Source organism: Lampetra planeri, chromosome 1, assembly GCF_965212315.1.
Source record: "Lampetra planeri chromosome 1, kcLamPlan1.2.h2, whole genome shotgun sequence".
NCBI lineage: Eukaryota > Metazoa > Chordata > Hyperoartia > Petromyzontiformes > Petromyzontidae > Lampetra > Lampetra planeri.
In genome coordinates this window covers 10698436-10724651 of record NC_136107.1, presented here as the reverse complement: position 1 = coordinate 10724651, position 26216 = coordinate 10698436, and the positions used below count along the sequence as shown (strand labels likewise).

General features: G+C 49.6%; 1 protein-coding gene and 1 non-coding gene across 3 annotated transcripts in view; both read right to left on the bottom strand.

Annotated features, from left to right (window-relative positions):
• LOC144717676 (fibronectin-like) overlaps positions 1-11692 on the bottom strand; it is a 74094-nt gene extending 62402 nt beyond the window's left edge. For both annotated transcript variants that reach the window (XM_078593223.1, XM_078593229.1), the window contains exons 1-8: positions 11443-11692; positions 9548-10172; positions 4814-4939; positions 2732-2917; positions 2179-2379; positions 1547-1882; positions 784-963; positions 240-419 (exon numbers count right to left, since the gene is read on the bottom strand). In XM_078593223.1, coding sequence (XP_078449349.1) covers positions 240-419; positions 784-963; positions 1547-1882; positions 2179-2379; positions 2732-2917; positions 4814-4939; positions 9548-10106 — 1768 coding nt within the window. In that variant the 5' untranslated portion in view covers positions 10107-10172; positions 11443-11692. The remainder of the gene's footprint in view (positions 1-239; positions 420-783; positions 964-1546; positions 1883-2178; positions 2380-2731; positions 2918-4813; positions 4940-9547; positions 10173-11442) is intronic.
• An 8705-nt stretch (positions 11693-20397) lies between these two features.
• Positions 20398-20479, bottom strand: TRNAS-GCU (transfer RNA serine (anticodon GCU)). Its single transcript has one exon. It is a non-coding gene; the product is annotated as a tRNA-Ser (tRNA).
• Positions 20480-26216: the final 5737 nt, after the last annotated feature.

Genomic DNA, 26216 nt, shown 5'->3' with positions numbered 1-26216 from the left:
GAGATAATGAAGATGGGGTTAAACTGACTGGCCAAAATTTGAACTCAAGAATATATGGGTGACGGCCTTGCTGCCATACGCCAGACTCAGCAATGGGAGATCAGCTACAACGCGCTGAGACAACTTTCACAGATGAAAGAGCTGCACCATGCACAGTCTGTCAGAAAGCACAATGGACGGATCCTCGGACGGACGGATGGACGGACAGACAGACGTCGTGCTGCCACGCGCAGACTCACCAAGCATGGGGCAGAAGCCGTACTTGCCATCGCCGTCGAAGTCTGCCGTGGTGGAGCACCAGAGCTCGCCATCGTCGCGCCCGACCGCCGTGCACTCGCTGTAGACGCGGCCTCCGAACGAGAAGGGCAGCGCGCAGAGCGCCCCGTGCGAGTTCCCTCCCTGCGAGGGCACCAGCATCTCTGCGTGCGCAGCCGCGGCATGCAAACGCCATCATCACCGTCGTCATCACCGCCGTTGTAAACATTGTCATCACAATCATCCTCGCCATTTGCTTTCCCTACTATGAATCTTAACATGTTCACTTATTCACTTTGTTTGTGGTCTTTCTGACGCCAATAGACAACAGATGGATGCCATGGTGAAGATGATGATGACGTAATTATATTTCACTTATCATGATAAGTAACAGAGGTGGAGGATGATGTTGATGATGATCATGTTATGAAGAATTAAAAAAATTGTATCAAAGTGACGATGAGTAATTGAGCCAGAGTTGGATGACAACAACGATGATGATGAAGATGATGGTGGAGAGTCTGGTACCCATTTCGTCCACGCAGTACGTGTATCTGCTGTCGCGGTCGAAGTTGCTCGTGGTGCCGCACCACTGGCGCCCGTCGGTGCGGCCCCGTGCCGTGCAGCCCCACAGCGCCATCCCCTCGAACACGAAGGGGAAAACGCAGGGATCCCCGTCGGCGTTCCCTCCCCGCGTACGTGCCACTCCTGCATCCGCAGCACCGCCCATCAGCTCAGACTCGCGCTCATACGGCCTCACGTCCAAGGACGATAAAGAAACCTGCTGGGAAGCCCTCACAGCCGATCGATCATGGCTGATAACGACGGTGGTTCACGCGCTGTGAACCTTGTGAGTTTGTTCTAGATTTGAGGTTTTCGTGACTGCAAGGATCCATACTCTTTGGTTCTTTTGGTAAAGTCACGTAGGTGAAAAAAATTGAAACAAATCACGACGTTTCGATTGCAACACAAGCAATCATCATCAGGTGTGACAACCACAGCAAGAAAAACTCGTGAGTCTGATTCCCGGTCATGGCTAATAGCCGTAGCGAGTCATTATCATCCTGTATATAACAAGCCTTCCCACCTAGGTCGATTCAGTCTGAGAAAGTGCAGAGTGCAAACATCGGCAATGGGGAGACAAAGGCGTGTTGCTGGCCATACCGTTGGCATTCGCCGAACCATCGCAGCTGCTCGCTGACATCCCTTGCCTCAACAATCTACAAGGCTAAACGGGGACGGAGCGTTCATGAGTGCTCACACTGTGGATGCGTGTGAACGTGCGTCTCACCGTGTATACCTAGCGGAACACACTTGGCCTCGCCTCCCGCGGAGCAGCTGCAGATCTCGCGGTGCTGACCCTGGGCCCGCGTCCAGCGCTGGCCGCTCACGAACTCCACACCACGGCCAAGGCGACACCGCGTGCGCCTGTCCGCACCGCCGCCCGCTTGGTCCCTGGTAACCACCTTGCGGACCCTGCCCGGGTCCGAACCCTCGGCTCCAGATTCCGCGGCCGCCTCCGGCACCGCCTCACTCCCGCTGGTCGCGCGCGGTGAGGCAGCAGGACCCTCGGTGCCCACTCCCTCCTCTACCTCATCGTTCGTCACACCGCCTCCTGGAGCATTCACTGTGGTCAGGGATATTAATTATGTCATCGGTATCAATTCATGATCGTGATAATGATGATGATAATCACGGCAATGATGATAATCATGATCATCCCACAGTTCCATATATGTCATCATTATGATAATTTGCCAGTTCCATTGCACATCATCTGTTCACCATTTGTATGCACAAGACAAGACAAGTTCCGCAATTTGTGCACACACTTGGCGAACGCATTCTATCCCCGTCCCTGAACCATCAAAGCCGATCGTACTGCGGCTCCCTTTATCACGTTTCTTTGACTCTACCGCGCACCTTGCTGCTTGCGGCCCTGTGGATTCCCCAGGGTGGTCCGGGTCTGTTCCGGGTCTGCGCCAGGAGCTTTGCGCACACACGTCCACTGGCCCTGCTCGTTCCCCCCACACGTGCAGAGGAGCGCCACCCCGGCCGAGTCGCGCTTCTGCCAGCGCTCCCCGGCGCGGTACGAGCGGCGAGTCGCAGCGTCGTTGCAGCGATCTGTGCGGCAGCAGGAACGGCCTCGTCAGCAGTGGCAGCGGCAACAGCGGTGGTAACACCAGCTGCACCTCCGATTAGCACGGTTGGCAACGTACGGTGTGAAGAAGTTCAACGTACTGTACATACAGCAGCAGTGGTGGCACATTTGGCGCTCAACTTTGTCAACGCACGGCAAAGTCGCATTGTTTATTGTTGCCATTGCTAATGGCTGTGTTAGGCAAACAAACAAACAAACGTGCATACATACGTACAAACACACGAATGGACCGAGTGCCCGCAGAAAAAAAGATTTGACGGCAAAAGCAAAACTGTCGGTGCGCGGTGGCGATGTCGGTGAAACGGCGGATCTCACTGCGGGAGCTGCAGTGGATGTTGCCTTTGGAGATGCACCGGCAGTCGAGCAGCATCCACCCACGGTGGGGCCTCTCCCACGCCTGGCCCACGGAGAACCAGCGCGAGAGTGCCGTGTCGCGGCATGCGTCGCCCTCCGAGCTGCCCGCGCCTCCTACGTGGCTGCCCTTGCCTGCCTGGGTGTCCTCTGAGTGCACACGTACGAGGCGGCGGGGGGGGCATTCAGGAGGTCACCGAGCTGGACTGCCCCTCAGCGTGGCAGCCAAACACTATGACTATGAAAAACGACGGTGTTGCTGCTGACCAGTTTTCCTTTGGCCTCGGTGATTGCCGTATTAATGGGCATGAGATAACTACGAATGGGAGAAAGGGGGTCAAAAGGAGGCGTTAACGGATGGAGTTGGGGCTAGGGACATGGTTGGGGTTAGGGATGGGGTTGGGAAGAGGTTTGGGGTTAGCGTTACCGATTAAGGGTGCCAGCACTGTTTCATCGTAGCATAGTATTTTCATTACATTGTACAACTGTAATACTGCACTTTGGATTCAGGGTTAGTGGTTAATTTGAGACAAATAACCTCTAATGCAGCAAGGTCAGCTGCAGAGGTAAGTACATCGAGCGGGTTGCCGACCTACGTGTGTATATTTGTGTTATCCAATCGTTTGAATGGGATTTGTCCAGATGCTAAGAGGTTTCTTCCCACATGCTAAAATAGTCAATCTTAAATTCACCAAACATGTCCGATCAGGACGTTCCTGAAGGAGAGTCTTGAGGATGTCTTGAGTAAATAATGATAAAGGGGTGCACAACGCCAATGAAAATGGAGAAAAATTAATATATCTAGAGCCCCGAATTTTGACACTACGCGGTAGCCAACAGGAGTTCACGTCCTGGCCAATGATTATTTTCCCGGGGGGGGGGGGGGGGGGGGTAACGGGCCACCGTAGAAGTGTATTTTGGAAGAAATCCTAGACTGGTGTAAAAAAATCCATGAAGGCATTGATTTTAAATCACGTGGAGAAGGTGCTGCTCGGCGTGCTCTTCCGAGCATGCTTAAAACCCAGAAAACCCTGGCTATCACTACTGCCGGTTCTGCTTCTGCTGTCCGTTCCAGTCCACTGACAACCACTCCTCATCACCGATGCCAATAAATACAAATCTGCGGAAGCCCCCGAAAATGTTCTTACAATTAAAGTCTCATGATTTGTTGATTTTAAAAAAGCTAAATAAATATAAGCGTAAAGAATTTGGGTGATTGGTTGTATTTACATTTCAATACTTTGATTTATGTTCTTGGAAAAAATCGAAATGTATCCGCAGATTTTCATTGCTCATCATTGTTCACAGGTTCCACCTCCAACATTCTGACGTGAAAAAGTCTCACTGATCCGCAAGGCATGTTTTTTTTTCCAGAATATTGTCCGACCGATTTATTGCAAATATTTTTTCCACAGAATAAATGGAAGTTTATCAAACCTACACATGCGCGGGGATAAACCCCAATCTCCACACACAGCCTGTCAGAAACCAACTTGCTATGCACACTCTTATATGCACCTCATTGCCCTGCGTTTACGTTTCTTACTCCAACAGTGGCCTCCATCTCTGCATGATCTACCAACCCCACTTCCAACACTATCTCAATTACATCTCTCGGAACCCCAGCCTACACCACCTGGTATTCCCCGACAGCCTCCCATCTAGATACCAGACTCAAAATCTGCCTTTATTTATTAGATCTAACAAGATTGGCTGTACTCTGAGTAATTTGTTCTTGAACAGGGCTTAATTTATCACTGAATATTTTCTGGGTCATTGGAACTCTGAAAGAAGGTAGGCAGCACGTGATTGGCAGCCACAAGCATAGTGAAATTTGTACTGGACGTGGTGTGCCGGGCGTGTAAAATATTTCCGGCTGGTCGACCCCAAACAAACCCGGCTCACGTTAATCCCTAACCCTTAGGCAACTACACCGCGCATCCCGCGGCAGGATGTTGCAAATGACGAGTGTTGGGTGGGAGCCGAGGATGACCCGTGCTGAGTGTGCAACCGGGATATGGATGGGGTGGGGAGGAGGGTTCTGACCCGAGCGGAGCGCCCTGCAGTGAACGCGCCGACCACCCAGGCAGGTGCACTCGAGTCGCTTGCCCTGGAACACGCGCTCCCAGCGCTCGCGTGGGGCCCACCACCTGCCCGCGTCCAGGCAGCCCCCTGTGCGTCGACACGCGGCGCAGCACACGCACGCAACAATTTCAAACTCGCACACAACGACGGCGGCGACGACGGCCAACATTCGCGACACGGTGCTCGTGCCAGCGCGCGTGCACTTTGAGGTCGCGTCATAGATTATCGCGAAGGCTCAGGTGTTACGTGCTGGCTGACTGAGACGGCTGGCAGATAAACCACCACCACCACCCTGCTCCCCTCACTGTGCCACCTCGCCGCTGCGAATTCCTGTTGACGTCCACGCGCGCCTGACCAAATGACGCACACGCAGGCTACTCGAACGGTTACGCGTAATACGAAGATCACCCGCGTCGTCTTTAACAGACTGTTTGAGCAAGTGCTGCTAGCGAGCACCTATGAAGGCCGACACGCCACAGGAGGAAGGTGGCTAACACAAGACCCATCCGTCCGTGTCTCCCCACCGCACCAAGTACACATCGAAATCTGAGTCGACCTAGGGGGTGCCCAGGACCGATTCAAATATGTGCCTCAGTTTTACTGGTCGTGAGCCGTAATCGAACTCGCAGTCCGCTAACCACTGTGCCACACACAAATACAATAGATGCACAAAGAACAGAACCGAACATCCTTATTCACATGCCCCCTTGACCAAAGCAGTTGCACTCGTGACGCATTTAGCTCTGGAGAAATTGGCAATTTATTAATATTAATATCTCAACGCACAGGCAAACCCGCACTAACCATACACTAGCATTAAGTATTTATCAGTCAACTTAACCGCTTTGCATCCCTCCGGACGTGAGTTATGGAAGCGATGGATTATGAGGCACATCTGTTTGCCTACCTACGTGTCAAGATCGACTGCATCGGGGAGTCGAACCGGGTTGCTGGTGAATCGGGGGTCAGTGAAACGCGATGCACGCTCCACGGCCATCCAAGTGATCGCACCCTCTGGGAGTGGAGGGCCCCTGCTCGGCCACGGCTCCACTAATTAGATCGACGCAACGCACGCGGGCCGTGGGAATGCAGAATGCAGAATCTCCGAGGTCACTGGGGCAAGCCCATAGAGTAAGTGAGAATTTGCGCCGTCGCAGCGAGTTTTGAAGTCGCCTAAAGGGGATACGCATGCTATTATGGCGTTGTACATGTACGTATAATTTAACAATGGAGTAGATTTGCATTAAGATGTTAACACACCCGGTTCGTCATGCGTGTCAATGTTCATCTGTTTTTATTCTACATCGTTAATTGATGCCTTGCATTGTTATTGAAATTATTACATTTTACTCATATATTACCCGTATAACGAACCATCGATCGTAATTGATCGTGATGCTCACGGTACACGTGATCGAATCCCGCATGTACGAGTCGATTCATGTCTTGCATGTAATTTAATGGGCTCACCTGAAACCGATTGCCCCTAGAGGTCGCGACATTCCAAATAAATAGCAAACATTTAATATATTTTTAAATACAATCAAACATCAATGGATTACAAGAGGGTGCTCTTGACAGCTCTACCAATGTACGCGCGTCTTGTAAAATGCGTTGGTCTCATTGGGCTCTAAGCTGGCTACATGAAGACTGCGAATTGTTCCAAATATTAGTTGGCCACTGTTAAAACATAAACATTGCAGCCTCGATGTCAATCCACGAGCGACTGATGTAAAACATGCACGCCTGCGCGCAGATGCTCCACTCCACCGCAGTATTCATCTCCAGCGCCACAGGCCAGACATCCCCGGAGGCACAGTGCCAGGGACACCGGGCGCACACGTGCCGTGTTCCCACGGCCATTAGCGAGGGTGCTGGTCCAGCGCCGGCATGGATCCAGTGTCCCAGCCCACGGCGGCTGAGCTGGTCCCGCACGTGCCCCATACTTCTCACGCTGCTCGCATCGAGGCCCTGCGCACTCCAGGGCCACAACTCTATTAACATTCTTTGGGTCTTTCGGAAAAGTCACGTAGATAGGTTCAAAGAAAATATTTTTAAAAACTACGACGTTTCGATCGCAACACAAGCGGTCGTCATCAGGAAAAGGGGGTTCGCTTCTAAAGGCAAACCATTGAGAAAGGTTTGAAATGGGCGTAGCCCAAATGTCAGCAGCATGGGCGGGGCAGCTAATGTTAACGTATGTGATGGGCAGCCACAACTCTATTCACACCCTCCCCCTCCCAACCGCCCCCGACCCCCCACCGCTACCCCCCGCCCCGTGCACCGCCCATCATCCCTGACACACGTTCTCTAAACTCAAAACAATTATGGCGTCAGAAAATTCGAGGAATACATTCGGCCCGATTTGATTTTTCTCCGTGGGGCCATGCGGGCCCCCTAATTCGCAGCTGCCTAGTCCCTAGCCACGAAGTCCCACGCGTTTGGCGGCTCCACGTTAGAGCCATCAACTCGTGCTCCACGTCTGGCTCCATAAAGCCTCTCACAATAGAGCCACGCATCCGCCCGGGCTCGCGCTCCTTTGGGCTTACAACTCGACCCGCGCGGCGACGCCGCGAGCCACAAGCCGGTGAGATGTTAATGCTGATATGGACATCTGCTGCCCACGTGGCACGATCTCAAGGCGATCGCGACCTCGCCTTGAGGTGAACGGAAGAGTTTCCCGTGTGGAGCGCATCTGGGCCGGATGCAAAGTCATACGCGACCGACTCAGTTCTGTGCCAGTTCCGCGTGATTCCTTCCTTCACGGCTTTATGAGTGTCCACGCATGAAGTGCCCCTCTTAACACTGCACACATGAGGCCTTATGGGTTTTGATACACGGTATAAATGTTGATAAATGTCTGCAAAACGTTTTGGATTGCGTGAAGACAATGAACTCACATGGTTACATTAAAATGTATTTTGTGCATCCTAGCTTTGTCGTTTCAAGTACATTTGAGGCTGAACTTTTGTCCGAGGTGAATGCATAACTCACGAGGTTCAAAATTTCCCCGTCAGAGCAATGCGCCAGCACCACTGAGAGCATGTGCTCAGATCCGGGTTCAGTCGCTTCATGTTAAACAAGGTCCTCAGGTCTAGCGAGGTGATGGTGATCGTCTCCTGCCTGTCACAACCAATGGCTGCAGAGAAAAATCTAAAGTTTTCATTTGTTTTCACGCTTCATCTGGCTCTGATAATGGATTAACCATTGCGAGGAGACGGACACTGCATCGCGCGCTTTCAGATGCGCTCTGCGGCCGTCTGGAATGCTCTTCCGTCCGATACTAGGAAGCTACTGTAACTATGCACTTTTAAATCTAGATTGAAAACTGCATTTTTATATCAGATTTTTGTTCATTTTCATTACGTCCTTCCCCCGCACCTCCGTTCAACACGGTTGGCTAACGTACGGGGCAAAATAAGATCAACAGAGGGACGTACTGTACATACATACACGACGAACACTCTTTGCAGAGGATACTAGAAGGATCGTTTCTCGAGTGGATAAAGAGGCCGACTGAAGTAACCCGAGAAGCAAGTACATGACATCATCCTCCGGGACTCTGCTCTGACACAACAAGGCGGTGATGTACTACTCGCTGCGAGCGTTGCGAATGGAGCGCACGTGGCGTCACGCCAAGAACACAATTGAAATAAAGTTGGGGAATAAGACAAAAATGTTTTGCTCACCACTTAGGTTGCGTGAACGCTGACCTTCCGCTCACGCTGACTCGGGTGTCTGACTGGTACAGTCCTATACAGAGAGTCTACACTCGCAAGTACTACAACATCACGCACTATAGAGTGCTGTGGCAGTCTGCGCTATAGAGACGTCTAGAACAGAGCGCGCCGCACGGGCACACGTGTCGTGCACGCCCGCAAAATAATGCGCGCATTCGTTGAAGCCTCCCTGTGTCGTAATTCGGGGATTTAACGGGGATCTTCGCGGCCTCGGACACGGACACATGCGGACGAGTTCACAGTTGAACCCACCTGTGGAGATGGAGCGCCGCATACATCATCAGTACAGAATTGCATTACTCTCATGATGCGTATGGCAATGTGTTCAAGAGCTCAACGCTAATGTAAAGGTCTGATTGGTACGAGAGGGCTTCAGAAGAGTTCCTTCGTGCAGTTTTGCGATTCGTCCTCCATTGAAGGAGCGCAAACTACAGCGGTGTATGATATGGCCCATACTATACGGTCCATGGGTCGGATATTGAATGAAGTGTGCGGATGTCAGATGCTCAGCTGCCGCACACATTGCAGTGAGTTCTCCCTCTCGCGCACACAGCGCGGGGACCTATCACGACTCTCTCTTAGGTGCGTATTCCCATGCGCACTGCACCCACAAGCCGTGCTCATTGGGGCCTCCACGCGCGCGTTAAAAGTGCGCGCCCTGCGACACGCGTTCAACCAATAATCACGGTGATAGCCGAATGAAACTTGGTGCTTATAACTGGCGATGGTTCTTCAACCAATACGATGAAACTGATTATGATGAGTCAGCCAATAATGATTAAAATTCAACTGGCGATGATCCAGCTGATGATGCTTCAGCTGATGCCGCAGAGGGTAAATCGATTGACAACAATTAATATTGAACAAATGTATGTAATCAATAATGCTGACTCAATGACAAAACAAGACAATCGTCATCATCCACACGCTCAACAGCACGATGCGCTCCCGTTACCCGAGCTGGAATCTGGCTCGGTCGTGGCGGCGCGGCTCTCTGTCGGGGTGAAGCGACGCTGCGCGATCCTCGCTCGGTGGGAGGGACTCGGCGATCCTCCGGCTCCTCCGGCTCCTCCTCCCTCTCCTCTGAGCGAAGTCTTCCCTCGAGACTCCCTGAGCCGAGCCCTGGACACTCTGGAGAGCACAGCGCCGAGCGCTCGCGATTCGGCCGACGCTAAGGGTCTCTTCACGGTCTTCCCATCGTGCCGACCCAGTGACTCTGCTGCTGCAGCTGACGACGACGACGTTGATGCCCGTGGCCATAGTCCGTGTCGAAGCGGCTCGTCCGATAGTTGCCTCCGCGCGCTTTGTGCCCCGGGCACCACCCGCGAGCTGGTTTGAGCGCCGAGCCTCGCGGCGTGAAGGGGGCTGAGTCTGGGGGAGCGCAGGGGGTGCTGCAGGGCTTGGCGCGCACCGGGAGGAGGCGGCGGCGCGGCCGCGGCGACAATCATCATCCCGGCCAGGGCGAGCACTGAGCAGAAGAGGGGCAGCGTCTCCCGGAGCACGGGTCGCAGCATCTTCGTCTCGCGCGTTCGTCCTCGCCGCTCTCTCGCGATCTTCTCACGCCCGCGACTCCGAGACCTCTGTGCGCACGACGATTCGCACGGTTGGCTTCGTGCGGTGCGAAAGAAATTTAACTGACACGCATTTTCGTGGAAAATCGATGCGAGTGATCTTTTGCGTCGGGCCCTTAAAGTACGGTACTATAACAGGTATATAAAATGATGAACGCGATCCGATACTAAACCACGTCAGCATAGATCTTATCTCAAACGAGCTGGTGCGTGCCTGGGAGCCAATACTCAAGTCAAGTTCATTTTGTTTAACTGGGTGAGAACTCAAATTCAAGAGACCCCAGCGTCGTCTCGTTTGCAAGTGACCTGGATCAACGCGACTTAGTCGCCAGTACAGTTCCTCTATCTGGACAGAGGGGGAGGGTAGCGGTGGCGAAGTGGCGTGCTATGAACACCTGGCAACTCGAGTTAGATTCCCGGCCACGTGTAACATCCGCGGTGAGTGGTATCTGAGCCATCAACTCGCACTGACCGCCAGTGGGGTGAAGTATGGTCAACGCAATCAACCCAAATGAAAGACATACAGCAGGACTGTATACATGTGTATAATTCCTCTCTCGGGTATCTTCTATACTCGTTTAGTTCCATCTCTCTGATGGTCCCCTCGATATGACGTAGTTTTCTCTAGTATAGGTCCCTCTGATTAGGAATCAGTTGTAAATATAACGCGAATACTGCTGGAAATGTACGGTGAAAGTTTTATATATATATAAATCTTTATCCAAGGCACGCAAGTCGGGTTTTTCATTTACACGGCAATGTGGCACTGGCAGAGCCATTCCGCAGCCAATTGTCGTCATGTACAGGTTTGATTAATTCCCTGTCTGACGATGAAGCTTGCCCAATCGCGCCAGATAAAACTGGGATTCATTTCACGTATTAATTAACTGCAGGAGACACGAGTAACCAACGAAAGTGGGTCACAGGGAAATCATTCTGAAGGGCGGCTTATCTACTTACAAAAAAATACAAATCATCACCACATTATCATCCAAATATTAAGGGGTAACAATGAAAAATAAATCACCCAGCACCAAAGACGCCGATTCGTAGGGCCCCCAATTCAACCACAATCCCACACATGGCCCTGATCACCAGTCCGTACCAATGACTTTAAAATGCTCGTGCGGGATGCTTTGTAATTAAACTTTCAAAAATCTGCATAGAACCATGCGCCAGCGCACACACAGACGCTTATTTTATAATAATAATTATTATTATTAAACAATCGCAACTCAGCCTGAAAACAATGAAACATTCGGACAAAACGGTAACTCACCCGGAGGAACAGGCGACTGCGCGCATTGAACAAACGCCCGATTTCTCAACCCCGTGTCCCCTCCTCCTCGGGGCGAGGGGAGGCGGTCAGACGCGCTCATCACGGCGTCGCGTTATTTCGAGCGAGCAGAGCTGATGCGGGGGAGGGAGGTCCCCCTCCTTACTATGGGGTAGGGGTGGGGGGCTATGGAGCGGGTGGAGAGAGTATGTGTGTTTGAGATGGAGGGGGAGATGGAGAGGAGAGGCTCGGGAAGAGTTAAGCAAGGAGCCACCCTGAACTGTGGCCTCGAGATGCACACTTCTTGGAATGGAACAATGGCTTTGTCCGGACGTGCGTGTACAACTTTAAACTTCTTAATTCTTTGAGATTATATCTCGCACGGTGTTTTGTTGTCTGTTTGGACGTTGTCAACCAAGTGACCGTTTCTTCGCATCCATACAGCGCTCAACCCCCACACTGCAAGTCACAACTATGATCTTTATTCGCAATGATCTACATTATAATTCCCTCCCATCATCTATTTTCAGAAGTTTCCATTATAATATTGTTCAAATAAAGAAACGTACAAACTCTTGGTCCATTATCGAGTGCTGTTTGTTGCTGCCCGCCTTAAAATTTGGGAATTTAGTGTTGTGCTCAGCAACCATATTATTATGATCAAAGAATCTCCAACGATGAACTCGTGGTGTCCCAGGGCACCACTGGCGATGTGAGGAGGCAAGTAGAGGGAGGAAGGAAAGGAAATAGGTGCGTGGAGGCGTGGAGGAAGAGGTGGGAGCTGGAGGCGTCCCTGTAAAACCTTCAAGGTCGACCCGCCCTCTCATCCACGAGGAGGAGTACACTATTATTAGCAGAGACACAGATGATCCACGCACCCACTTCCCGCCACGTCTCGTTCACCGCTCTCTCTCTCTGCTCCACCCGAAACCATCCACTCCTCCCGTGAGGCGTATTTGCCGTGTGGACATTGGTGTACGCCAAGTGTTAGAGCAGTGTGATCACAGTTATCTTGCGATACCCAACCGCACCCTAGAAGCATTTACGTGGCAGGAAAATTGTGCACCGGTGCGCGTAGGGTTTATGGGTATGTGGATGAGTGATTGTGTAGGCATGTGTAGGTGTTTGAGTTGGTGTTTGGTCACGGGGGGAGGGGGGGGGTTATAATTGTGTGGTTGTTTGAGTGGGTACGATGTGCTGGCATGTTAGTGGTTTGAATCATCGGTTGGCGACTCGCTGGATGGGCAGCGTTTTAGGTGGCACCTGGCAAAGCCACCCACCCCTGAAGCGCTTTGACGAACTGCCGAGACGGCCAGCGCTGCTGACCGGACTGCTGCAGCTCGGTTGCCATGCAGCGTCGAAAAAGCAGCCGTAAACACAACCCCTGGACACCCCCGCCTGTGGACCGTGTCAGCCTTGCAAAATATTTTCCACAAAATAATAAAAATAAAAACTGTGCAGATTCCTAGTTTTGTACGTATTCATTTACTCCGCACTGCCGAGGCACAGAGACTCAGGCAGCAGAACTCACTCCGGCCTCCGCTTAGCTCGCACGAGAACAAGCGCAAGACATTATTTTAAACTGATTATTAGGCTTTCAAATATCAAGCCCCCCCCCCCCGCACATCGTTGCACCGCGCTAAGATTCCGTGAGTTTTGTCCGTGGATGCAAGCCTTCTGACGTCTTGATAGCGATGCCTCGTGCTTTACACGTGCCTGGCAGCTATGTTAGTTTCCTGGGCAAACAAGTAGGGCAGCAGTGGTGCCCTGCAGCAGCAGCAGCCATCGTAATCCGCAGCTTGACTGCGTGGAGCGCTCTATCCAAGTAGACGCGCCAATTTCGCAATGTGTTGAAATAAAAACAGCTGTCCTCCAGCATGGCGTCGTGTGCGTGTACACGCACAGTATCGGCAAAACCCGAAGGGTACCGTATGTACGTTGAACTTCTTTCGCACCGCACCTAGCCAACCGGTGCTAATCGGAGGTGCGGGTGGACGCGCCGTTTGCCCTGCGCGTTGCGACAATTACAGTGAGCCGGTGCTGAGAAAATAATTGTGCTGTCAAAATTAAGGGGGTGGGGGGCACACTTTCACGCCGTGACTCACGGAAGAGAATAAGTGATGGCCATAACCTGAGAAGGAAGGATGACCATCACTGCCCCCAAACATGATCTCAATACAAGGCTCGTGCCAAAGCGGACTTGGCGCGAGGACTCTGGTGCAGCCCACGGACAGGAAATTAGATCAGGAAAAACCACAGCGTGATCAGTGTAGCGAGTTTCCCCTGCATCTGGGATTCCCCAGGTCCACGATGAATGTAGGGGCCTGTGCCAGCGCTTGACCAGTGAACGTGTTCACCACTCACTTCGTCACGGCGCCTGACGGAGGCAGAAGAAAAAGAAGAAGAAAAAAAACACTCCTTTAATTGTTTTGGCATTTTCAAGTCAGACACAGGTGGGAATTCTGCTCATTTGCTACTTTCCATTGAAGCAACAAATGGAAAGGGAATTCAAGTCGTGTGTGGTGTAGAGTCAGCAGGTACCATTCTAAACGATTGCTCTCGCTGCCAAGTTTGTTATGGGATCACTGCTCGAGCGTACGTGAGCGTATTAAACAAGGCAATAATAACACTGGGCGGCGGGTGATTAACAAGCTCTGCTAATAGACCAACGGCGGGAACCGCATTGGTAAGGATTTCATTGAAATTTAAATAAACTTACATTTTTAACAGGTGTTCAATTTTTTTAAATATAAATATCAATAAAACTGGACTGACACCAACAAGTTCGCGAGTCTCAACAATAGCGCCTTGCTAATGAGGGCCAGATGTAGAAAATACAGTGAGGGAAAAAGTATTTGATCCCCTGCTGATTTTGTACGTTTGCCCACTGACAAAGAAATGATCAGTCTATAATTTTAATGGTAGGTTTATTTGAACAGTCAGACAGAATAACAACCAAAAAAATCCAGAAAAACGCATGTCAGAAATGTTCTAAATTGATTTGCATTTTAATGAGGGAAATAAGTATTTGACCCCTCTGCAAAACATGACTTAGTACTTGGTGGAAAAACCCTTGTTGGCAATCACAGAGGTTAGACGTTTCTTGTAGTTGGCCACCAGGTTTACACACATCTCAGGATGGATTTTGTCCCACTCCTCTTTGCAGATCTTCTCCAAGTCATTAAGGTTTCGAGGCTGACGTTTGGCAACTCGAACCTTCAGCTCCCTCCACAGATTTTCTATGGGATTAAAGTCTGGAGACTGGCTAGGCCACTCCAGGACCTTAATGTGCTTCTTCTTGAGCCACTTCTTTGTTGCCTTAGCCGTGTGTTTTGGGTCATTGTCATGTTGGAATACCCATCCACGACCCATTTTCAATGCCCTGGCTGAGGGAAGGAGGTTCTCACCCAAGATTTGATGGTACATGGCCCCGTCCATCGTCCCTTTGATGCGGTGAAGTTGTCCTGTCCCCTTAGCAGAAAAACACCCCCAAAGCATAATGTTTCCACCTCCATATTCGACGGTGGGGATGGTGTTCTTGGGGTCATAGGCAGCATTCCTCCTCCAAACACGGCGAGTTGAGTTGATGCCAAAGAGCTCCATTTTGGTCTCATCTGACCACAACACTTTCACCCAGTTGTCCTCTGAATCATTCAGATGTTCATTGGCAAACTTCAGACGGGCATGTATATGTGCTTTCTTGAGCAGGGGGACCTTGCGGACACTGCAGGATTTCAGTCCTTCACGGCGTAGTGTGTTACAAACTGTTTTCTTGGTGACTATGGTCCCAGCTGCCTTGAGATCATTGACAAGATCCTCCAGTGTAGTTCTGGGCTGATTCCTCACCGTTCTCATGATCATTGCAACTCCACGAGGTGAGATCTTGCATGGAGCCCCAGGCCGAGGGAGATGGACAGTTATTTTGTGTTTCTTCCATTTGCGAATAATCGCACCAACTGTTGTCACCTTCTCACCAAGCTGCTTGGCGATGGTCTTGTAGCCCATTCCAGCCTTGTGTAGGTCTACAATCTTGTCTCTGACATCCTTGGAGACCTCTTTGTTCTTGGCCATGGTGGAGAGTTTGGAATCTGATTGATTGATTGATTGCTACTGTGAACAGGTGTCTTTTATACAGGTAACAAGCTGAGATTAGGAGGACTCCCTTTAAGAGTGTGCTCCTAATCTCAGCTCGTTACCTGTATAAAAGATTGAGAGGGGATCAAATACATATTTCCCTCATTAAAATGAAAATCAATTTATAACATTTTTGACATGCGTTTTTCTGGATTTTGTTATTGTTATTCTGTCTCTCAGTGTTCAAATAAACCTACCATTAAAATTATAGGCTGATCATTTCTTTGTCAGTGGGCAAACGTACAAAATCAGCAGGGGATGAAATACTTTTTTTCCCTCGCTGTATGTCCCTGCATGTCTCCTTGCAAAGGGCTGACATTACATGTGTACATTTACAATTGCAGTGATTGCATTGATCTTGCGTAAGCACGATAGATTCGCTCAAAGACGATGTTTGCATAAGTTACGTCAGTGAATCGCATGTGCCATGGAGGGTAGATTGGTACTCTTAAGAAAATGAAATATGATAAACGATCAGATCAGCCGTGATCCATTCACTCCGAATGAAAGCCTCAGCCCAGGGCTCACAGTCCTCCATAATAGAGGTTTTACTGGTAGGAACCTCCTGGTTACACCAGCCCACAGGGGATGATTGTGTCCGTCCGTCGTGCATCCAAAAATGGGAGGGGTGGGGCTGGGTGGAGAGGGGAGGGGCTGGGTGGTGAGGGTGGATAGGGGCTGGGTGGGGAGGGGCTGGGTGGGGAGGGTGGGGCTGGGTGGAGAGGGGCTGGTCACCCCGTGGTGCCCTTATAAAACTCAACGCCCTCACAGTCGGCCATATTTGCGGAATACACCACGCCGCCGTTGACCCTGGCCATTGACCGAGCAACCCAACGTTCCTACCAGCTTGCTCTGCAGGAATGTGTTTTTGGGTTAGTCACAGTCCTGCAACGCAACCGTCCTTTATTTCACCGAATATATCCCAGACTGCACAAAGTTGAGCCTCCCAGTCATCTTTCACAAGAGGTTATTGCTTTGGGATGCTTGGCCAGTCCCTTATTTGCGCCGTGCTGCTGCTGCCCCCAGGGAACGGCTCCTGGAGGAGAGAAAGGGACAGTACGACGCGATCCCTGTGCCGCATCGCAACACCAGCCGCCCACCGCGAGTTGAGATCCCACGCGGAAACCCAATGGGCATGGTTTGCCGAACGAAGGCCGACACCTCAAGTTAGCAATGGATATAGCGATAGGCCGGACTTGGCATTGCCGACCATATTGTGCCGTATCGCAATGCCTGAAATTGGCGACAAACAAACGATTGTTCTTATTTTAAAACCAAGAACCCGTTGAGATCAGAAGGCTCTTTTTCAAAAGAAAGCTGGGTGAAAATACACCAAAATGCACAAATTTTTCCGAGTGCAAAACAATTTACAATGCAAGAATACATAATACAAAACAAGCCTTGGCATTTTATAAATTAAAAACTTTTAAAGGCCTTTATAATTATATATATCAGAACAAACGCCCAAGCGCGAACAATCTCATAACAAGCATTTGGCTGAGCGCCCAGACCTCATAACGCAACGTTGCTACATTTCTTCAAATTCACAGTTGTAAATGTAGATTACTTTTCAAGCCATTAACATGCAGGCAGCCACATTCGGACAGGGCGCGTTCGAGCGTGCTGGAATTCACACATCTGGTAGGATTCAGCAGTGGCTTTCAGGGAGATGTTTTTTTCTTTAAGACGACGCTCGTGATCTTGATGCAATGCGAATGGCACGGCGCCAGCGGCCCGCCCTGCTGCCCACAGCGCAGCGCTCCTGCATGGAGGAGTGCCACAAAGGGCAGCACGATGCCCCGTGCCGTATGGCGGACACCCTACCCCAGACCGGTTTCACGCCGCACGCCAAAACGGAATATATATGGTTTGCCTTACGCGGGTCGACATCTCACAGTCAGTGGTGGACAGAACGATAGGCCAGGCTTAGCGTTGCCAGAATGTCCTCGTATTCACCCGTGCGTTTACTCAAGGCAGTAACAACACAATACGGCACGTTATATAATTGTTCCTTCACGTACAATCTGCCTTTTGCTCCAATTCAGCTCGTCGCCATTTCACTACTGGCTCATCGGTTCAGAAAATAGAACGTACGAAATACCCTGAATTAAATAAAACTTCCAGGAATGCATATCGTGTACAACAAAGTACGTTGAAGACACAGGTGCAGCAGCGGACAATGCCGCAGTGCAGGTAAATCTTTCAGAAGGCTCCTTTCAGATCGGATTATCGGCTGCTTTTAATGACACATTGTTGACAGCGCCCTGCCACTGTACCTTCCCAAATTGAAACGTTTACCAGAAACATTAAGAGTGAAGAGCCTTTAAAATACCCTTCCGTTGAATAGCCTTGCCAATCTGCATCCTGTTACACACCGATTATCACTTGCACACTATGGAAAAAGGTTTATATGTTCCATCTATCTGTTCGCCAATGGTCAATATTTTTTTCTTAAAATCCCCCCCCCCCTGCAAGCAATGAGCCACTGCACTTCCCTATTTTTGCGGTTTGAGATCGCTCCATTGTTCTGCACTGCGTCCCAAGAGAGGGGCCCACTGATAGTGCATTAAACATTGCCATCTGGCGTAACTGTGTTTTTGTATATAGGGTTCTCTCCAAAACCGGTCCGACAAGGCATTAGTCAATGCATTCCAGCACTGACTACTGCTGACTAAATGGCTGTCAAACACTTATCGCAAATATGTATACCGCTGCAAATTGTCGAAACACGATGGGGCAGTGCGCGAAAGCACGCTATTTGGGGAATCTCAGCCTGGTCCAGAAACAAAGCGATGACAGTGTCGGATACAAAGATGCATTGATCCTGCAGCGTGTGGTTGCTCATTTGACAACGGGTTTGGGAAGTTTGCTCAGAGAGGCTCTGAGCGGGTCACACCAGAGTAGCCATCACCCTTTGGCGTCCTGCGAAATCGCGTTCACGCGACGGGCGAGGGAGACGCCACCAACCCACCCGGGAATCCCATCTTCCCCGCGAGTGCCTTCTTGGCCCCCGTGTGCGCTCGTAATCGCTTGCAGCTGTCGCGGACACCAAGGGCCGCCTGGGGGCTCTGCTGGGGAGCACCGCCACGCAGAGCTGGAAGCCATCTCCACGCCGTGCCCTCTTATTTGCCGTTGCAATCATTTTTGTCGTAATATTTGCTAGGTGAGACTCTTTCACTTGCCCTATAATTTCCGGAGCATCTGTATTATTATTGTCTGCTTGGTGTTACTCCGGCACAATTACAGAGGAAGAATAGAGACATTAGAGTGGAATCCAGTGAACTCGTAAAATATATTGGTAGCAATTATTTCAAGTAAGAGTGCCTTCTAATTTCCACGTTTTGTAGGTGAACTTGAACCACTCGTGGAATCATATTTTATGGCTGCCATCGTTTCTCAATGCCCAATATTGACTTCCCATGAAGTGATTGATACTATTTTTAACAACTCTGAATGAGGGGATTAAGCCAACACTGGACTCAACTTTCCAACTAAAAGCTTAAAAACCTGCCAACAATGCCACTTTATTTGCAAACTGTCAACACTTTAACCAAAATAGTCAACGTAACGGCAATTACCATCACGTCCAACAAATCTTACGGGCATCAAACATGAAATATTACAACAGCAACAAAATACTCAAGACCGAAGCCCTGCAACTGCAGTAAAAATGAGGTCCCTGGTGTCATTACAAACGTTACAAGGTTCGCTCATTTCACACGCAATATCCCACAAACGGCCTTCGCGTGCGAGTCGAGCCAGTTCACAACAATTCGCATCGCCGGGTCGCACTAAGAGAGAGGCAGGCGTCGCAGCATCTCATCAGGCCGGTGTGTTTTGCGCTTGGGCGGAAATATGGAAACATTTCATGCACTACAGCTGCTTTATTAAAACGAGCACGCTTCAGAACAAGAAGAGGCAGAGCGGAGAGGTTTGTTCGCTGGAAAATGGTGCAGGCGCCAGCCGCTCTGCGGAGTGGTCGGGCGTTTTTGTTGGCTGGGTCCCCCCACCCACCACAGCCTCTCTTTTTGTGGGAGGCAGCAGGGCCCGAGTGCCAAGCCAAACACTTTATCTGCTCGAGTAAACACACGCATTCGTCGGCCATCGCAATGGAAAAGCACGGTTAGCGCAAGATGATAAAGTAGTACCTGTTGCAGTTGAATATATTACGTACACAATTTACAGCTTCACAAATCCACTGCTGATAAAGGCCTTCAAGCTGTGTCAGTCTTGGAGGGAGTTTATTTAACCAAACTTCACCACACTGCTCAGTCTGGGTTGGGGAAGGGAGAAACCAGGACCAGCTCGAATATCACTGGCTTCTGATTTTAGCTGTGGGTGGGTAACAAACGCAGGTGGCCGGGTTTATTGAGCGCAGTGTGCAAACCATTGCACCCACCACTCGGCGAACTTGCGTTACCCATTTCCAAAAAAATGAATGTCGTTCTCCACGTGGGCGTGCGCCACGTGCCACGAGCAGCAATAAAAAATTAACCCGTAAAAACTAAGTTTTTCACTATAAATCCTTTATATGCGTGGCGGCTAGAGTCCTCTCGTCCTCTGGCTTGAGATGGCTGCCACCTATGGGTCAGATGATTGCCTGCCACCATTAAGCAATTGGTAATTAAATTAAATTTATTTTTCCTAAAAAGTGTAAAATTTTTGAAAAAAATGTTCACGAAAATTAATTGTCACGCACAACGAGTCTGTGTGGAATATGTCAGCTCGATTGGATCACGGGAAGTGGGTTAAAAAACGACCGAAAGATTTGCACGGTTGTAAGCAAGCAAGTGAACTTAATATAAAGGATTTAAAAAAAAATCGCGACGAATGTGAGATTCGAACCCACCCGTGCAGAGCACAATGGATTAGCAGTCCATCGCCTTAACCACTCGGCCACCTTGTCTGACGCACTCACACACGCAAACACATACAACCAGATCCAGGATGAAGACTTGCACGCACATACATACAAACAGACCCCCCCCCCCCTTCATGGGACCTCTTTTGCCAGTACCAAAATATACTAATAGGGTTTTTCCCCTTTTTTCTGGCAAGGCTCCAAAGAAAGCTGTCTCTGGTGTGGACCAATCAGTTTCAAAGACAATGCATAAATTACCAGAATGTTGTTTTTTGTTTGCATTTGACTGCAGGTATTGTGGTTAATGTAGACATGATTCCTTGCAAAAGGTGTCAGTTTTGTTGCCAGAAAAAAGGGGGAAACCCCTATTAGTATATTTTGGTATTGGCAAAAGAGGTCCCATGATGTAGCAGCTCACCCCGAGCCCTCATTACTCTGGTAGTGCGTTGTCTTGAACTGTGCGCCTTTTGGCGTCATCTGGTCGAACACCATATGAGACGAGGCTCCAAAGAAAGCTGTCTCTGGTGTGGACCAATCAGTTTCAAAGACAATGCATAAATTACCAGTGTTGTTTTTTGTTTGCATTTGACTGCAGGTATTGTGGTTAATGTAGACATGATTCCTTGCAAAAGGTGTCAGTTTTGTTGCCAGAAAAAAGGGGAAAAACCCTATTAGTAGACCCCCCCCCCCCACACACACACAGTCATAGCATTATTTTTTCCCAAAAAGTGTAAAATTTTGGAAAAACATTTTCACGAAAATACATTGTCACGCACAACGAGTCTGTGTGCAAAATGTCAGCTCGATTGGATCACGGGAAGTGGGTTAAAAAACGACCGAAAGATTTGCACGGTCGTAAGCAAGCAAGCAAGTGAACTTAATATAAAGGATTTAAAAATAGATCAGTGGTTAAATAAAAAAATAACGCGTGCACATCTGAATTAACCGCGTCGGGTGGCAATGACGGTGGAGTGGTTCTGGACGAAACCCAGCAGCGTGCAACATTTCATGAGCGACTCAGAGAACCGCGGAGGTCTATCCACGTGCCAGGTCAGATTTAGGCACGCGGCGCGCTCTCAGAAAATATCAGTTAATGGGGTCTCTACCAGAACGTGACCTCACACACACGATCCCACGTCGTAGAAATTACCGCCTCGTCTGTCAATGTCACCAGTTCTATAATGTTAATACAGAGCTGCGCCAGTGTTTTAGGGGGGGGGGACGAAGGTAAAATCTTAGCACAATACAGGTTGCATTTATGTTGTGCTGTATATAAATTACATTGTTTTGTAATCTCCGAAACGGGGGAGTGATATAAGCAATGCGAAGGGGGTAGTTGTGGTTGGAAGGTGGGGGTGGGCCAGGCCCCCCTCCCAAGATAAATTTCCCCACAAGGCCCGCAGTCACGCGACACGAACAAAGTTCACATTCACAGCCAACGGGACGAGAGTCAACCATGAAGATGCGCAGCTCCGCCTTCGTGATAAGATCACATAAGCCCTATCGCACGTGTTTTGCCAGAAAGATGCAGGTAATCAAACGTGAAGGGGGCGTGCAGAGTTGGCCGTGCAAACAGCTTTAATTCCACAACGTAGCGTCACAGGCGGTGGGTGGTAATAAAGTTAGGACTTCAATTTAGCGATTATTTTTCCGGGTCATAGACCCGGACAGACTCGGCTGAAATTAAACCGATCACAACTGGATGAACGTGGACTACGGTTGTTTGGTCGCGCACCGCGTCCACGCTTTCGTTGTGCTTTGGGGTAGCGCCCTCTTATGGCAAAGGGGCCGTGCTCCAGCACAGACTTCGCCAACACGCGCATTGCAGAACCACAATCGGCATCAGAGAGTTTATTGGGGATAGACCAATGTTCGTATTGCAAGGCCAGCGAGCCACTGGGGAACCCCTGTTGTTGGCCTTAAGTGCGGCCCTCCGACAATACACCCAATTATGCTGTCAAACCCAATGGTTTCAAATTTGTGGCGGCCCGCACGCAGATATCTCATCGCCAAAAGCGACTACCCGCGTCTACGGTTTCAACATGGTCAGACATTTCCACTTTTAAATATGAAGTCAACAGCTTATTCAAAGTTCTACCCAAATTAATGCCCAACTGCGGACAGGTAAAACTCTGAAAATAGGTGGTCTGGTAAAGCAGAGCCGACTTTGTCCTCGGCCCGAAATGGACACAGGCTCACAGGAAATGGGAAAATGAAGGGACTCGAACACCAGGTTTACTCATGATCATGAGTTTCAAGTTAATTTATTAGATATAGCCCTGCGAGCCATTCGGCTCTTGAATCGGATGCAACCACAACAAAACTCAAACTATGACAACTGAAAATACAGGAAAACAGCTAAAATTCCAGAAAAAAGCACCGTACACCAACGCTGTGTGCAAAAATCCCAGTGGGATGCACGTCAAACAACCACAAGACATCTTAGATTAAGGCCATCATTCTAACTCCGTACTACAAAACAAACATGGCCAAACCAAAAAAACTCTTCGAAATCACCAAAATAAAACCATACAAGAAATGTAAGTGATCATAGGAACTCACCGAATTTTCACAATAAACAACATGTACCACCAAACACTGCAGCCATAGCTGGCTGCACGAGTCGCTCAACATCAGGAACATGTCGGAATATCATGAACTTAGGCACCCGAGCGCGCATCGCCACAATAGAAGCTTCAAACTCAGCGTGGCAATTGCAACGCCATATAAACTAGTTTATTTACTTCCGCCGTAATTCCACACATCAACGCGTGGAATGGACCACTGCTTTGGAAAATGGTTTACCTGAACACCAAGGTGATTGCACATACTTGAACTTTCACCACATCGTGAAAAACCCAATCATTATTGATTTCACCCCAACGCTTCCTATTGCATATGTAACGGGTTCCGGAGACACTTGTAGAGGTAACTTCTTTATTACAATCCAACAGCACTCCAACTCTCCAACAGTCCTGATACTATCTTAATTTTAGAACTTTCGTGACTGCAGGAATTATTATTTGGTTCTTTCGGTTAAGTCACGTCTAAAGATAAAATAATAAATTAAATAATAGAATACGACGTTTCGATTGCAACACAAGCAATCATCATCAGGTATAATGAAATAGCGACATAAAATCTAACCAGAAAACTATAGACAGACATATTAGCAGACAGATATCACCAAGATACATAGCGGGAGCAACACAGGTAACAGAGAGGGGTGATCGTCTCTGTGGGGTGGCCTTAAATAGACAGGGGGGGCGGAGACAGAGAGAAGGAAGGTGGGTTAGAGAAAAAAATTTGCATATCAGATATCCCACAGAGCACACACAGCCCCCCCCGTTGGTGGCGCCAAGCGGCTTAAGCGCCTGGGCCGCCCGGGAACCCAACGCCTGGCGCCAAGAGGCTTAAGCGTCTGACCCGCCTGGGAACCCAGCGCCTGGCGCCAAGGGGCCCAAGCGCCTGGCCCGCCCAGGGTCCCAGAGCCCCCAGCAGCCCCTCCCTTCTTATGTCACTACACATCTAAAAGTTGGGTCTTCTCCCCTAAATCCACTGCTAGACCATCCCAAGTCTCTCGACCACGTGTCAACCGCGTGCCAGTCTGCTCATCCTCTCAACACCACAAATCCCCACAATCTCTCGCACAGCCCCGCCATAAATCTACCCCAACAGTCTCTACAGCGCTTCCCCAAAGGTGCTGCACTGCGTCTCCCCATAAACCTCGTTGTAAAAGTCGGCCCCGATCGACTGCCCAAAGCCCGTTCTGCCCCGCGCTTCGTCGGCGGGACGGTGATAGGAGCCGAAGCAGCCAGCCACCAAGCCTTAACCCTCCCGCCCATGCTTGCGGCCATTCGCAAATGAAGTGTATTCGAGACGCTCGCCTCTCCCCTTCATCCTCACGGTCCGAAGACCGGGGCTCCTTGACCACAGCACGAGATCCACGTGCGGTCAGGGGTGCGAACTCGTCACGGGTCATCCGCACACATGCCCTCGAGGACGCAATGCCACCTCCGCTCTGTCACCGTCGCTTCTCTTCCTGCCGGCGCTCGTGCCGCTGGTTGTCAGTCGAGTTTTTATTCTCCTCTGAACACAAGCGCATGTGCCCTGATGACGATGAATCGTCAATGATCTCCTCCCCGTAGCAGCTGATTCATAATCAGCAACGAATGAATTGTAGACCAGCCAGGCGGTGGCTCGGTGCGCGTTCGCCCCCCCCCCCCCCCCCAATTACAAACACATGCGCGGTAACGAGGCACAGCCCCCCACGCTCGCTCCATCCATGGCAAGTGAATGCCCTTTTTGAGGAGAGTAGCACGCAGCTTCGAATCCCCATAACTAATAGTGGAATGGAGAGCGAACGTGCCCGGCGTGTGTGGCTTTTGGGCTGTGATGGGCTGGAGGAGGGGACGTAATTGAGTCTGATTAGATATTGAGATGGCTGCACGTTTCTCTCAAATGATGCACGTGGGATTATCTCGTTAAGACAGGGCTTCCCAAACTCTAGTCCTCGCGACCCACCACTTCATGTCACGTCAATGAAGAGCCGATCTCAATTAAGATTTAAATCTCAGGCTCCGAATCTTTATTTAGACTGGACGAATCCGATTAGCTTTATAGTGCATGTTTGTACACGTGCTCCAAGTAACGCAGACAGCGTGACTTGCTTATACAAGTCGCGTGGGACGTGTTTAACAATCATCGGACGCATGCAGCGTGGAACGAGTTCATATGTATTTAAATGGGGAGTATGTTTGTAAACTTGAAAAGACGTAACATGATGGATGGTGAGGATTTTAATTTGGGAAACTCTGCACTGACCCGTGGCATTGTTCTCTTAGAGCAGATGATGAGCAGGGTCAAATGAGCTCACATGAATACGTCTGGTGAACATATCTGATATTGAGATGATAAAGACCCCACAGATTGCTAATGATATATTCGGGTTAATATTGAGGTTTTGTGAGCGATGTGCATGACTTAAATAACGTACAAAAATACTCGCGTGTTGCATATACGTCACCTGTAAAATAGTATGAAAGTCAGTTTGTAATTAAAATTCAAGTAAAAAAAACAAGAGACCAGGCTAGCCTAATTTGCAAGAGTAACCCGAGTTACCAAAATTACAGGCACAAAATAAAGGAAGGGCAGCAATGTCGCAAATAGAAATCAGTGCCAAAAACAAGTGAGTCACGTGAGAAATTCAAATCTGTGCTAAATAATACATTCCCTGTAACCAAAGTCGCCTCGGGAATATATTGTATTAAACGGGATCTTAGTCCAATTACAAAATAAAATTTCAGAAACACGAGACAAATGTTGGGTGACGAGTGCGCTACCATGTAAACATCGACTGATATAGGAGTCAAATGCATTTGAACCTTATGGCGGGACCCGGGGTCCCATAAGCCCCCGGCTCTCGCATAAACTGCGTTGCAACGTCATTTTAAGTCTGCTGAAGGCGAACTATACGGCGATCTATTAATCTCGACGAGTTCTACACGATGCGCAAATCAAAGTTTCAAAGTTTCGTTTCTCTGCGCATTCGTCCTGGCCGCTGCGATTGGATGACACGACAACAGAATGATCCGCGCCAGGCGTTTATGTGCGCAGTGGGACGGAGTCGCCAACAATAAATAAATGAATTACGATTTTTTTTTTCGTTTATTCGGGACCCCGGGGTCTCTCCATAAGGTTCAATTGCAAGTGAAGTTATCGTCATGAATCGACAGTTTATTTATGGAAAGAGATCGGGAAAATGCAACTTCAACGTCAATCA